General features: G+C 50.6%; 1 protein-coding gene across 1 annotated transcript in view; it reads right to left on the bottom strand.

The window, feature by feature from the left end:
* Positions 1-836: 836 nt before the first annotated feature.
* Cotl1 (coactosin like F-actin binding protein 1) overlaps positions 837-15,192 on the bottom strand; it is a 35,203-nt gene continuing 20,847 nt past the window's right edge. Inside the window, exon 4 of the mRNA XM_041650137.1 lies at positions 837-1,978. Within this exon, the coding sequence (XP_041506071.1) occupies positions 1,868-1,978 (111 nt within the window). The 3' untranslated portion in view covers positions 837-1,867. The remainder of the gene's footprint in view (positions 1,979-15,192) is intronic.

The following is a 15,192-nucleotide window of genomic DNA, read 5'->3' as shown; positions in this document are numbered from 1 at the left end:
TCCATCATACCCAGCTTGTACAGTGTTATCCATTCTCCTAGGAGGGAGTCAGAGCTCAGAGAGGTTAACCTTCCTGAAGACACACAGCTAAAAACAGAAAAGTAGACGCTGGGAGCCACGAATGTGAACTTCCCATGGATGGAGTCACCTCTGGCTTGTGCCACCGGCCAGCATGGTAATGGCCTTGTGACAGGGGAGGCGAGCTGGTCTCTCTGATCTTGTTTTTATAAAGTGAAGATGACCACCTATGGTTAAAAATTTTAAAATCTGAGCCAGGAGTGGTGACGCGTACCTGTAATCAGGAGGTTGTGGCAGGGAGATTGCCACAGTCTAGGCTGCAGTGAGGCCCCCTCTCACTAGACACAAAACAAAAGGCATATATCTAAGGCTGGCTGTGGAGACTAAGACCCGTGAGTCCAGCTTCTTGCGAGGAGAGAGGAGGATTACAACTTCAAGGCTTCCCTGGGTCAGGGAATGAGTTCTAGGACAACCTGGATCCCCTGGACTGGAGTTACAGGCAGTTGTGAGCTGCCCAACGTGGGCGCTGGGAACCAAACGTGGGTCCTCTGCAAAAACGTGGGGAGGGTTAAAAGCTACTGAAATAGAGCGAGCTGATACACATCTGTAACCTTACCATAGCGGTGACGGCCAAATGCAAATTAGGAGTTCAAGACTGTCCTACACGAAAACATCTTGGATAAGGAAACCCTGGCGCCCAGGGCCCAGCGGCTTCTTCCACAACAGCTCAGTCTGAATTTGGAGAACCACACACACACACACACACACACACACACACACCACACACACACCACACACAAAGCAGACAGCCCAACTCATTTTTCTTGAAAAACACATTTATTTCTGTAAACTGTTGGAATGCCAGAGATGGTCCTCATAGCCCAGTCCAGTGCAGTCTTCTTCCCCAAAATGAAAAGAGTGAGGATAAGGAAAAGAGCTGTCCTCACGCGCTCACGAGGGGCCATGCCCGCCTCAGCTTTTCTTTAAAAGCAAACAAAGCCATCTTTTCGAATGTGTGGTGCAGACTAAGATTGCAGCCACTGCCGCCTTCCAGGTGCCAAGGCCTGCGCTGCCTCCCGGCTTGCAGGGGACCTTTCCACCCTGGTCACCCTGGGGGGCCCTGAGGTTGACCCTGAATTCCCACCACCGCTGGACTCAGACCTCTCATATTCAGAAGGACTTCGCCCAAAGGGTAGTTTAGACCACACGGCAGAGCCACCGCCAGGCAAGATTTAAGGCAAATTATCACTTCGTACTACACCATACCTAAACCTGTCCCTGCCAAGCAGCATCTACCAGATTTACATAGCGCTTAGGCCACTCTGAACAGGGTGGGGGTGGGGCCTGGAGCCATGTCTAGGGGGCTCCGAGGAGCGTGTGTGAGCTCATGAAGGCTGTGGAGTATGCACAGCTCCTGGCATGGCGGCCGGCAGAGGGCTAGCAGGAAACAGCCAAGGCAAGCTGGGATGGTACCCAGGCCAGGCCCCAGCAACTGGAGGCCAAGGTGGCTCAGCCCAGGCAGGCCACAGTGAGGGAAAGGGAAATGCCCGGCCAAGGGCCACTGACAGAGGCACCTGGGATCTGATGGTGCGCATGGCCCTGGCACCAAGATGACTTCTCTTTAAAACAAAAAGGGGGCAGGTACTGAATGATGCTTGGTGAGCTTGAGAGGGTCACAGAGGGGCGGGGTGGGGGACACGACACACACAGGAGTGGAAGGGTGGGGTTTGTACACACTGGTGGCGCCGGCGCCTCTCATGGCTCCTCCTCCCTGGTGGGCTGGTGACTCTGAGGTGGCAGTCTCCGCCAAGATGGAGCAGGCAGATGGCTCTGAGGTGTGGGGCTGGGGCTACTCTGTCTGAGCATCGTAATTGGCCCCTCCGGCCTTCTTCAGCTCGCTCCTGATGAAGTCTTCCTCCAGCTCCTTCCGATCGCTGATCACAAACTCCTTTGCAAAATTCTGCAAGGACAAAGAAGAGCTCAGAGTTTCTGTGAGGGAGGAGGGGGCAGGTCCAGAGTTGCCCAGGCAACGCAGCAGGAAGCCCTGGCACCTCAGACACTGGCAGAGGAGTGCAGTAAAATCATGCCAACAGAGCCTGTGCCAGAAGCCCGATCAAATAGACAGGGATGCCATGTCCTCTGGGCCACGGGTGAACCCAAGCATGGCTCCTGGACTGTCTCATCCTGGCTGTGTTACCGTGGACAGGTCCCTCTCAACGGTCATCCACCTTCTTCAGCTCTAAAAACCCACCAGGGAGGTTGTGAGGTTGGAAAAGCGGGTCAGAGAAGGAAGGGGAAAGAGGAGCTGGACATGGTGGCCCATACCTGCCATCCCAGCATGCAAGAGGCTAAAGGCAGGGGAACTACCATGATTCTAGGACCAACCTGAGCTACATAGTGAAACCCTATCGGAAAAAAAAAATCACAGGACGGAGGAAACAGAAAAAAGGGGGCTCGCCTGCATGTGTAACTACTGCATCCGGAATTGGGAAAAGCCGGGATAACAGGCTCTCACACGCCGGCTCAACCATTACCAGGCCTGAGTGCACCAGGGGTATCCCTGACTTTCCACCCACATTCAGTAGTGGGCAGGGCACTATTGGCGTTCAGTCTACAAACATGCCAGCCTATCGTTAGGAAACACACCGCTTCTGTCACTGCTTTGGGTGCAGGCTTTGCCCCATAACCTGAGGGCCTGGCCCAGGAGGGAAAGAGTGAAGCAGATGGTATCTTATCAGATAACCCTGAGCTGTGAGGGTTACGTTATTTTATACGTAGATTATACACTACAATAAATCAAGAAAATCTCAAAGGAAGACAAAGAAAGCTGCCAGAAGCACAGGTCCAAAGGTCGGGGAATTATCCACAGAAAGGCGTTGAAGGTGGCTGTGCAACCCTGTAAAGTCAGCACTGGGGAGCTGCAGGCAGGAGGCATGGGAGTTCATGGCCAGACTCAGCTACACGGAGTTCAAGGCCAACAAAGTCTTGTGGTAAGAGGAGCATGTACATGTGTGCGTGCACGTACACATACACACACACACACACACACACACACACACTGCACATCAGCACACATGCATGTAGCTCAACACTATACATCATAGAACATTAGAACCAGTCCTGGGGGAGGAAACTAGGGCTTAGTCTCCTTAGGCAATGATCTACCACTGAGCAACATCCCCAGGCCTGTGGCACTGTTATCAGGACTTCCGCACACACACACACAGAGTGCTCTGGTACCGAGACCAAGCCATGGCATCAAATATGAGACCCCAACTATGACTCTGGGACTGGACACCTGAAGATCTACCTAAGAGAAACGAAATCACCTTGGCTCCTAAGCACATGCCCCGATCTCACGGCAATGTGATTCACCAACAGCCAAGCACCCCAGATAGCTAAACAGATGAGATGAGGCGGTACACAGAGCTCGGGCGTCCCACATGGTGAAACATTAATTAGTCAGCAATGAAAAGGAATGGAGTTCAGATGCCTGCTGCAACATGGAGGAGCCCTTAAACATGAGCAGAAGCAGGCAGTCGCAAAGGCCACCCACTGTCTGGTTCCCCTGACAGGAAATGTCCAAAAAAGGCAAATCCACAGAGAAAGCAGATCAGAGGTGACCAGGGGTGGGAGAAGAACAGGAAATGACAGATACCACCTAAAATTGGACGTGGTAAAATCGGCAGAGCTCTTAGAGATGACTGTAAACCAGGACGGACCGAAAAGCCAGCTTTCTCTATGCCCTGAAATACGGCTCTGCCCAAAATCCCCCCAAGAGCAACACTTAAAATCCCCGAAACAATCAAGATGTTTCCAGTCTTCATTTTACAGACAAGACAGAGTTTGAAGACCCACCCAAGGTCACAGAGCTGGGACTGCTGCCTTGGACTGGGAGTGTGGCTCAGGAGGAGAGCGTTTACCTCAGCAGGCACGAGGTCCTGGGTTCAATTCCCAGCACCCCCCCCCATCCCCCGTACTACTATACAGATATAAAGAAAAGATGGCAAAAAAAAAAAAGAGATCTTTGGAACTAGGGAGGAGTGGTTAAAATGCTTAATTTTACATTAAATGGCTTCCACATCAATAAAAACAAAATAAGCAAAATTGCCATAGCACCAGGAAGACCAACCTCTCAGCTTTCTAGATACCATGAGCAAGGCTGCCAAGACATGGAGGGATATGGAAGAGGGGTTAGTATCAGTCAAGAGGAACTAGTATTAGTCAAGAGGGACTAGTATTAGTCAAGAGGGACAGCCTCACACACTCTCTGAGCCCACTCTGATACAGTGGCCTTTTACATGGTTAAGATAAGACCCCTGGGCAGAGCCAAGACAGCTTTGTCCAGCCCCTTCCCACCAGCCCCACTGGCCAGCACTGCTAAGTAAAAGCATGTGACCCAGACAATGGAAGGCATGGGCCTCGGTCAGAAAGAGAATTGAGAGCTGACTTGTGTCTCAACTCCCAGCTCAACCCAACGGCACAGGGGAGGGGCAAGAGTGTCCCAGCAAGGAAGCCGACAGGCTTCGAAGCCTGCAGAGGAAGTTCAAAGTCCCCTGCTTGTGGACTGCCATATATGGCAATCTAAAGAAAAGAACCTGAAGTCTGTGTCAGGAACAGGCGATAAGGGTTAAGAAATCTAAAGGGAAGTGTTAGGGGCTGGGTGCAGCTCCAGCTAAAACCACAAGAGTGTGAGCCATCACATGACAATCAGGCAGCCACAGTACAAGCACACCTTCAGTCAGTCTCCTTCTTCCTGTCTTCTGTGGCAACAGGGAGGAGCCTGGTGCTCACACCTATAATCCCAGATACCTTTCATCCCAGAACTCTGGAGACTGCCCAGGACCTTGAAGCCAGTTTGGGTGCTGTAGCAAAACCATCTCAACAAAACAAAACAGGGGCTGAGGATGTGGCTCAGTGGGCAGAACACTTGCCCAGCATGTAAAGAGCCCTGGGTTTAATCCCCAGCACTGCACAAACCAGGCATTATGGTACAGGTTTATAATCCCAGGTAGCAGCAAGAGGATCAAAAGTTCAAGACTGGGTGGGGAGATGGCTCAGCAGGTAAAGGCATTTGCCGCCTACCCTGATGATCTGAGATCCCCACAGTGAATAGAGAGACCAACCCCTGCGCATTGTGTCCTGGCTCCATGCCACTGTGGTGTGCACAAGTCTACACACAAAGGTAATAGATGTGAAAAAAAATTAAGGCCAACCTCAGCTACATATGGAGTTCAAGACCAGCCCAGGCTACCTGACTGTCTAAAAAAGAAGATCAGACCAGCGAACCATACATAGCGATAAATGCGAATGGGCAAAATGGCCTAAACTCTCCCATATACCCCCATATATATATAACACTCACATGCACACATATACACTGTCTCAAACCATAAAAAAATAAATGCAACCTCAAGCTTTGAGGTGTGCTTAAAAACAAACAGCCATGAAGCGAATGCTTCCAAGTTCACAAAGTTTACAGGACACCCAATGCTCCACCCACACGATGCCTTGCTGTGTCAGTCACACGGAACGTTCTCTCCTCTCTGTTGCCACAGAAGACAGGAAGAAGGAGACATGACTGAAGGTGTGCGTGTACTGTGGCTGCCTGCAGAGCCCTGAGCCGGGACTTCAGGGCACGGTAACTGTGGAAAAGCAGTATGGGCTGTGGGTCGTGTGCTCAGCACCCTGTCAGGTCATTCCACGCCCACTGTTTGGGGGGAACTCCAGAGCTAGAGAGCAAAATGAAGAGTCCTACCTCTTAGTTGAGTGGTTTTCTCTTCTAGTGACCAAATAGGCATTTAACATTTCTGAGGTCACTTAAGCTCAAGCAATGCCCATGATACCAAGGCAGACCGTGGATTTGCCCTGGTGCCTTGGGTTGATGGTCTCATCCACAGTCAGCCAGGCTGTGGCCTCATGGTGAGCCTGGCTGGAGGTTGGCTCTGCTCCCCTCACCCCACAAGAGTCCAGGAGGTGGATCTGCACCCACACTGCCCAGTGAAGTCAGAGATACCTGCAGATGCTACAGGAGACGCTTCCTCTGGGGCTCCCATCTCCCCAGCAGCAGATGGAAGATGGCAAGGCCCGAGAAGTATTCACTTACCCCTCCATCCACAGTGAGGACAGCGGAGGCTTCACAGCCTTTGGGTAACACCCATGTTACATCCCCTCAAGTGCCCCAACCCTGCACCCAGGCCCTCCAGGAACCTTCCAGATCTCAACACCTCCTATGATTCAACCCTTCCCTGTACATCCTCCTAAATGAGGTGTCCCCGTTTGCAGCCAAGCCCATTTTATGGGGTCCTGTCACCCACAGACAGCCCTAATAAAAGCTGAGGGTACCTCTTCCCCACTATTGCAGGGGCAGTTCCTTCCAATCTGAGAAAGTGGGAGAAGTAGGCATCCTACGATGGCATCCATGATGGGCCAATAGGGCATTGCCCCCACAAAAGACTTGACACACATGGCACATTCTTCCCTTCTCGGGTATGAGTTCTACACAATGTCCCCAAACGTATGACTTGGGCACGGTGCTGGCTAGTTTTATGTGGATTTGATACAAGCTAGAGTTATCTGAAAGGGGGAACTGCAATTGAGAAAACGGCTCCGTAAGATCAGACTGTAGGCAAGACGGGAGAACATTTTCTTAATTAGTGATTGAGGCGGGAAGGCTCGGCCCACTGTGTGATACCAGTCCCTGGGTTCTGTAAGAAAACAGGTGGAGGAAGTCATGAGGAACAAGTCAGTAAGCAGCACCCCTCCGCGGCCTCTGCATCAGCTCCTAAGACAGGCTCCTGCCCTGCTTGGGTTCCTGCCCTGACTTCCTTCGGTGATGAACTCCGATATGGAATCCTAAGCAAAATAAACCCATTCCTCCTCAGCTTGATTTTCGGTCATGGTGCTTCATCACAGTAATAGAAGCCTTAAGACGGGTACTAACCTCAAAACTTACTTGAAATGATCCCCTGCACCCTGTCTCCACTCCTACTAAGCAGTCAGCTTCAGACCTAAAAGGGCCAGCAACAGCACCAGGGAGTCTCCAGGGGCACAGGGGAGTCGCCCTCCTGGTATGTTTGTAAAAAGAGCAGAAACCAAGCGACATCTCTGGGCAGATGAAGCCTGATCTGGGAGCAACGCCAGGACCAGAAAGAGCAAAGAGCTGCTCACCTTCATCACTGGGTGCTAGCCACCAAGACGTCACCTGTGCCAAAAGGTCACCTGCCACCACGCTCGACCCCTATACACACACGCAAGTCATCTAAGAGCCACGAGGAGAGGAGGTGGCAGAACCCAGGCCTGTCCTTATTGAGAAGTGTTTCGATGGCACACATGCGGCCTTATGTAAATGTCACACAGCAAGGGATGTTGCAGCAGCCCTGAAATGCTGCCAGTTTACCCACAAGCAGCACTCACAGCCCCTGGCGCAGCCTGGCCACCAGGTGTGTCACAGGTCAGCAGCAGCAGTGACCAGCACACTGCAGCTGTTGGTGACCGAAAAGAACACCATCTATTCTGCAAGCAGAGTGGCCCCACGGGACAGTCTCCCATCACAGAGTCCTGTGGCTGCCCTGCTCGGGGGCAGCAGGGCCTGGCAGGGGTGTAAGGGAATAAATGTCGCTCCCTTAAACCTGGTGGTGGCTTCATGGGTGCTCATAGGGGAAGCTTGCAATGTTCAAAAGTCACCCAGCTGTAGCTGTTCTGTGGTTCAAGACAAAGTGAGAGGATGGAACCAAAGGAACAAAACCCATGAAACCCTGCCAAGGCCAACCACCCCCCGTTTCTGATAGAAGATGGGAGAGGGGAAGTGGCTCATTTCAGGTCTGCTCTTCCTCCTCGCCCCTCCTCCAGGCTGGTCTACCCTGTCTGTCTCCACCCCCACACCTCCATACCAGAAGCCCCAAGGCTGCCCAAGTTACCCGTAAGAGTCAAAAGCACAAAGTGCCAGTCTGAGTAATGTCGCCTGAGGCATCTGGTGTCATGTCCAGGACCCTCCCAGGTCTCTAAACACGGACTTTCCATGTCTCACCCAGTGGCCTTCTTCAAAGGAAGAGGCTCAGGGCTGGAGAGATGGCTCAGTGGTTAAGAGCACTCACAGTTCTTCCAGAGGACCTGGGTTCGATTCCCAGCACCCACATGACAGCTTACAACTGCCTGTAACTCTACCTCCAGGGTATCTGCAGCCTTGCACAGACATACATACATGCAGACAAAATACCAATGCACATAAAGTAAAAATAAATAAATCATCACAAAAAACAAAAACCCAAAACCAAGGAAGAGGCTCTTTCAGCCAATGTTCAGTTCTAGCAGCTTCAGGCTTCCATCAAAACAGCCTGTAAAGGTGGCTGAGGACAGGCTTGTCCCACAACACTTCTCAGACCCCAGGTCTCTCTCCTTGAGAAAGTGATCTCAGTGAAGGGCGGGTAGGAAGTAGGTTTGCACATGCACGCGCCACACACACACACACACACACACACACACACACACACACCCCTCTGTTTGCAAGGTTAAATTAAGTATGTTAAATTAAGTATGCATACAAGTATTCTCCTATCCTTGATTTTAAATTGTCTGCGCACCTCCTTTTCACCCCTAGGCTGACCTTGAGCTTTCTGGTAGCCAAGAATGACCCTGAACTTCAGACTTTCCACCTCTCTGGTGTTGGGATTACAGAAGTGATTACAGTGCCTGGTTTATGTGGTGCTGAGGATCCAGTGAGCTATATCCCCAGCCCCCGATTCTTTTTTGAAGGGCTTCCAACTGCCTAGCTTAAATCCAGTTTTCTTGCCAAAGCAGGCTGGAAACAGGATTTAGTTTAAGCTGCTCCTTGCTCGGCAGCAGCCTGGCCCTCCCGAGCCTCAGTTCCTCGAGCCTCAGTTCCTCCTCCGCAAACAGGAAGAGAAACAATGCCACATGCTGAGGCCGTAATAAGGGTCTTGGAGTCTGCACTGAGCCTGTATGTTTGCTGGGTGCGCCCAGCACTGGACAAGTGCTGACTGGCCCTCAGCTGATTTGTGAGTGATGTAGCTTTTTTCAGCCTCAAGGCTTCAGGGGAGCTTATGGTTTAGTGGCGGGGCCCTTTCCTTGTTCCCCAGAGTTTATTTTCAATGAAGGGTAGCCCTGGGGCTTCCTCTGGGTAAACATGGAAGATGCTGGTTATGTCCACCAACCCAGTGGCAATCCCCAAAGCTGGGTTGGGAGAGCTGCAGAGAAGTTGCAAGCCTGCTAGGGAAGAGAGATGTCTGCCACTATACCAAAAGCCAGAACAATGCCACTCACTGTTCCCTGAAATCTATGCTGGCTTAATACTCAATATGGCCATCACTTGCCCATACCCTGGGAGGCCAAACTCCAATGCTGTGGCTCTCTCTAAAAAAAGAGGAGCAGGGGCTCCAGGAGGCCCCAAACTCAGTATTCAGTGGCTCTGGCCCTATTCTCCATGCTGTGAAAGAGGAGGAGAAAAAAGGGTCTCCCAGCCATGTTCACCAGCCATCCAGGGGTCTGCCTATGTCTCTAGAGCATGAAGATAAAGATGGTGACAATGTCCCACCATGGACACCAGAATTCATGGGGAACCAACATAACATCTCAGCCTTGTTCTAGGCTTTGGGAACATCTGGAACCCATAAAAATCTCCACTATACAGGGTGGAGAGTCTCTGCCACATGGATGAGCTGCGGACAAGTCACCTGCTGGCCACAATCAAGTGCCTTTCACCAACTGAAATTCCCCCAAGAATTCTAAGCCAAAGACCTCTGAGTGCGGAATAAAGGCAATTAGTCCCCAACAGCCCCTCTTGCCAGGAGAAAGGACAACCTCGCAGGAGGCTAAGCAGAAAGAAATCGAAGCTCACAGCAGCCGCTGGCACTCCACTGTCAAATCTCCGGCCCCCTCTGGGCCCTCCTACACCTATTCAAATGTCTAAAAGACCAAGTCCTTAAAACCTGACCAGCAAGGTATAATTTACTCAAAAAGAGCAGGTTCTTAAAGCAGGCATGACTCATTGGAGAAGGACGAAGGCAACAGATGGATCAGAAGGTCAAGTTTCCGACAGCTTTGGAAACAAAGATCCCCCTCCTGCTCAGGGAGAGAACCAAGGGCACACCACAGGTGGGCACGTCATGATCTAGCAAGAAGGAATGCTGAGCAGACAGAGGTCCCCAGATCCTTCTGTGCGCCGGTGTGGACCAAACCAACTCAGGGCAGTTGATCCCATACTGGGAAAATGTTGTGGAATATTCCTATAACCGGGCAGAGATGTGTTCCATTTGTTTATGCTGCATTTGTTTAACTATATAAAGCTATTCTGTATCTGATTCACCTTGCCTGCCTAAGGCACCTGATTGGTTTAATAAAAAACTGAATGGCCAATAGCTAGGTAGGAGAAAAGATGTGGGGGCACTCTAAGCTCAAGAAGAAGGAAGAAGGAGAGAATGGCAAACACACTGCAGGCAGTTGTCAGCCAGCCAGACTTGGAAACAGTAGAAAAGCAAGAAAAGGTAAAAAGCCCTGAGGCAAAAAATAGACAAAAAGAAACCAGTTAATCTGAGTTAAAAGAGTCAGTCAGACATCTTGAAATTTGCAGGCAAATGGATGGAGCTAGAAAACATCATTTTGAGTGAGGTAACCCAGACCCAGAAAGATAATTATCATATATACTCACTCATAAGTGGTTTTTAAACATAACGCAAAGAAAACCAGCCTACAAATCACAATCCCAGAGAACCTAGACAACAATGAGGACTCTAAGAGAGGCATGCATGGATCTAATCTACATGGGAAGCAGAAAAAGACAAGATCTCCTGAGTAAACTGGGAGCATGGGGACCTTGGGAGAGGGTTGAAGGGGAAGGGAGAGGCAGGGAGGGGAGAAGAGAAAAATGTAGAGCTCAATAAAATTCAATTTTAAAAAAGGGAGTTAGTCAGAAAAGAGTTAAGCTAGGCCGAGCATTGAAAACTAGTAAGAAGTCTCTGTGTCGTGATTTGGGGAGCTGGCTGGTGGCCCAAAAGAAAAAGCCTGGAACCAGGCAGTGATGGCACACGCCTTTAATCCCAGCACTCAGGAGGCAAAGGCAAGCAGATCTCTGTGAGTTTGAGGCCAACCTGGCCTACAGAACTAGTTCCAGGACAGGCTACAAAGCTACACAGAGAAACCCTGTCTGGACAAACCAAAAAGAAAGAATGAGAAAAAAAAAGAAAGAAAGAAAAAGCCTGGTACAGAAAAACATCCCCCTTCATAGTCATCTCTTTAGTATATGAAAAACTGCCTAGGACCTGCTCCTCTGTCTCCTAGATGTTCACCAAAGCCCTTAACTCATCTGGTCTGTCCTCTGACCCTATCTAGTTCAGGGAAGGGAAATGGGTAGCAAACATACTCCATTCTCTGCTACCATGTCTGTGACAGACATCACAAATCAATCGTGGCACCTTCTCCATCAACACTCAACTTCAGAACCCTTCTTCATCCAGAGCCCAAGCAGTCCCTACCTATTGGTCAGCTAACGGGGTAGAGGTCAAATCCAGGCTGGGTCTTCATCTTCTGACTAATCAAAATTGCCCATGGCTGGGAAACCAGCTATGTAGCAAAACCCTCACCCAACACGTGAAAGACCCTGGGTTTCCAGAACCACAAAGAGAGAAAGAGAAAGCATACAATTTCTTGTTCCCAGCCACATGCATGCTTGGGAATTTCATCCAAAGAATCAGTAAACAGAATTGTTTTAAAATGACAACACTTAGCCTCAAAGATGTTCACTGTCAGCAAATACCAGATGTGCTCATAATTCAACAGAAAATGAATACATAAGTAAACAGGGCTCGCTTAATTGGTAGAATGCTTGCCTCGCATGCGCAGACCCCTGGGTTCCATCTCGGACCGGATAAAGAGGGTGCAGCGGCACACACCTATAACCTCGCCACTTAGGGAGGTAGAGGCAGGAAGTTCAGGGGCCCAAGGACACCTCAACTGCATAGTGAGTTCAAGACATGTCTCAATACTAAATACCAGCACTCCCCATAGCAATTTCAATCCCATTGCTCAGGAGAGGAAACAGGGATACAGGGAGGTGAGAGGCCAGAAACATGATCTTCGGGAGCTTCTAGCCAAGGCTGGCTGAAGTCCACACGAGAAAGAAAGCACATGATTGCCACTAGACTCAGTCTGGGGTGGGCACTCACGGATCAGGGCCTGGCTACTGAGCCTAGGGGCCACACAGGCACAATCATGTGTGGTGCAGGCCTGTTTTGAAAGGGACTTTGTAGAGACAACCAGAAGACAGAAAATGGAGAGGCACCGGAAAGGGGGCAGGCAAAGCCTCAGAACACACACCCAGGGAGCTTGGGCCTTGGAACACTATAGGGAGGCCTCCCACCTTCAGGGAGCTGGCAAGCAGGAGTTCCATGGTTCTGCGTTGGGCATGGCTACTAGGCAGCTGGCAAGTGCCACACACAGGCACGCTGACCATGGGCTAGGAGTAGGTCTAGAGTCTAGTGAGGGGCAGCAAGCCACGGCTGGCACAGCACAGTCATTTGGTTGAAGCAGCTTCGTGTGCGTGCTGGACCTCTCCTTGAACAAAGCCAACGTAGGCTCCACGCTGTGTTTCAGATGACGCCCCACCTTCAAAATGGTTTCCCTTTGGTAAGTAAGTAAGATGGCTTGGCAGATAAAGGAGCTTGCTGCTAAACCTGTAACCTGAATTTGATCCCAGTCCCCAAAACCTACATAGTAAAAGGAAAGAGACTCCACGACGTTGCCCTCTGACCTCCACATGCACGCACACACCCACATATCACGCACACATACAGAATATTTTTAAACTCAATAAATTAATACAAAGAAACTAAAGAGCTCATGAGAGTGATTTGCAAGGCAGGCCTGATCCACTCTCTGATGTGAGGCAGCCTGGCCTGGCACCGGGAAGTCTCCCCTGCTGGCCACCACATTGTCCTCACAAGCCTGCAGAGGCACCAGAACAATGGGCAGACAACAGTGCAGCAGGGTGATCTCAGCCAGGGAGCTGTCTGTCCGCTCAGCACATTCCCCAACTCAGGGCAGCAACTCAGCCCAGCTTCCTGCAGCCTCTGCTGCCCTGCGGCTGGTGGAGAAGGGGACTTTTGTCTAGTTTTCCCAGGCATGGACCTTTCAGTGACCTTTCTGACTTCCAGTCTCAAACGGGCCTCAATCCCCCATCCTCCTGCCTCCACACTAGAGTGCTGAAGTTACAGGCATGCACCTCCATCTGGCCAGGAATCCCAGCTCCTCATCTGAGTGACACCAGCATACCTCAACTCCCATCATGCCTCTGAACTGGATGGGACCTCAGGGTAACTCAAACCATAAAGCCCCAGCCCCACCCCCAGACGGCAGTCAGGGTTCTTTGAAGGGACCCGACTATCACAGAGGTAGCAGGCCTCTCTCTTCTGGGGTCCAGACCTTGAAGGGTCACTGAAGCCTGGATGTTCCTTCTGCTGGGCAGAGGGTGGCAAAATCCAGAGAGAAAGAGAACAAATGGGAAATGAAAGTTCCCTGAGCCGGGATCCAGCCATGATTCCCTGATGCCCTCACATCCCCATGTAAAGAGCCAGCCAATTCCACTTAACTTCAGCTTCTCAGAGCCTGCAAATCCACGACTGAAAACCAGTATTCCCACCATGAAGGTGCCACGAGAGAAGCCAGGTCCCCGAGTCACCCCCACTTACAGCTCTACTTGGCCACTGTAACCATTCAGAGTTCGCAGAATCTCGAGGCTGGGACTGCAGCTTGGCCCTGGCTGGAACCTCAGCACCACGAAACAAGCGTGCAATAAACAACTAACGGAACAACAGTCTAGTCAAGTCTGGTAGCTCATTGTCACACTCAAACCCAGAGGCAGAAGTCTGAGGGCAGACTGGGCTACAGAATGAGGCCCCTATCTCAACAAAATTAAATTAAAATGAGATGATAATGGGGCCAGCAGATAACTCAGCGGGTAAAGGTGCTTGAGGTGCTTCCGATGAATTTGATCTCTGGAGGTCAAGGAAAGACAGAGAGAACGCACTCTGTAGTGCTGTGCACAGACACTCAGTGTTGCACGTACACGTGTAAACGCAAGGAAAGACAGGAGAGAACGGACTCTGTAGTGCTGTGCACAGACACTCAGTGTTGCACATGGGGCACACACACATACACACAAATGCAACAGAATTAATTAAGAACCCACTCTAAATGCAATAAAGCTGACCCTCACGCTTATAAGCCCTTGAATCCCTCCTAGGGTTCTACAGAGGCCATCCAGCAGGGGCTGCAAGCTGCTCAGGCAGTAAGATGCTTGCATAAACTCAAAGGGAAAGGAAAAAGCTGGGTATGGTCAGGCTCCACCTGACTCCAGCACTCAGGAGGCAGAGACAGGGGAATCTCTGTGAGTTCCAGGACAGCCAGAGCTATATAGCAGAGAGAGCCTGTGTGCTGGCTAGTTTTATGACAGCTTGTCATAAGCTATAGTCATCACAGAGGAGAAAGCCTCAATTGAGACTATGTCTCCATAAAATCCAGCTGTATGAAAGTCTGTAGGACATTTTCTTAATTAGTCATTGATAGGGGATGCCCAGGCCATTGTAGGTGGCACCATCCCTGGACTGGTGGTCCTGGATTCTATAAGAAAGCAGGCTGAGCAAGCCATGAGGAGCAAGTCGGTAAGCAGCACCCCTCCATGGCCTCTGCATCAGCTCCTGCTTCTAGGTTCCTGTCCTGTCTGAGTTCCTGTCCTGACTTCCTCCAGTGATAACAGTGACATAGAAGTGTAAGCCAAATAAATAAAGCTTTTCCTCTCAACTTCTTCCCATCATGGTGTTTCATCACAGCAATAGCAATCCTAAAACACCCTGTCTCAAAAGAACACTTTTTAAAGGCAGCCGGTGTGTCAGTCAGGGAGCCAAGGGAAAGTACCACATAGTTAGTTTGTTTTTGTTTCATTTTATGTGTATGGATATTTTGCTTACCTGTATGTCTGTGCATCACATGCAGTGACCATGGAGGCCAGAAGAGAGTGTCAGACCCCCTGGGGCTCCAGGGGCAGAGGGTTTTTGAGCTCCCACATGAGTGCCAGGAACCAAACACAGGCTCTCTGGAAATGCAGCCAACGCTCTTAATCACTGAGCCATCTCTCCAGTCCCATTGTCTCTCTGTCTGTCTGTC

The sequence above is a fragment of the Microtus oregoni genome, unplaced genomic scaffold (genome assembly GCF_018167655.1).
Source record: "Microtus oregoni isolate MIOR12 unplaced genomic scaffold, Mior012 000004F_ref0000308, whole genome shotgun sequence".
Classification (NCBI taxonomy): domain Eukaryota; kingdom Metazoa; phylum Chordata; class Mammalia; order Rodentia; family Cricetidae; genus Microtus; species Microtus oregoni.
This window is presented reverse-complemented; position numbering and strand designations above follow the sequence as displayed.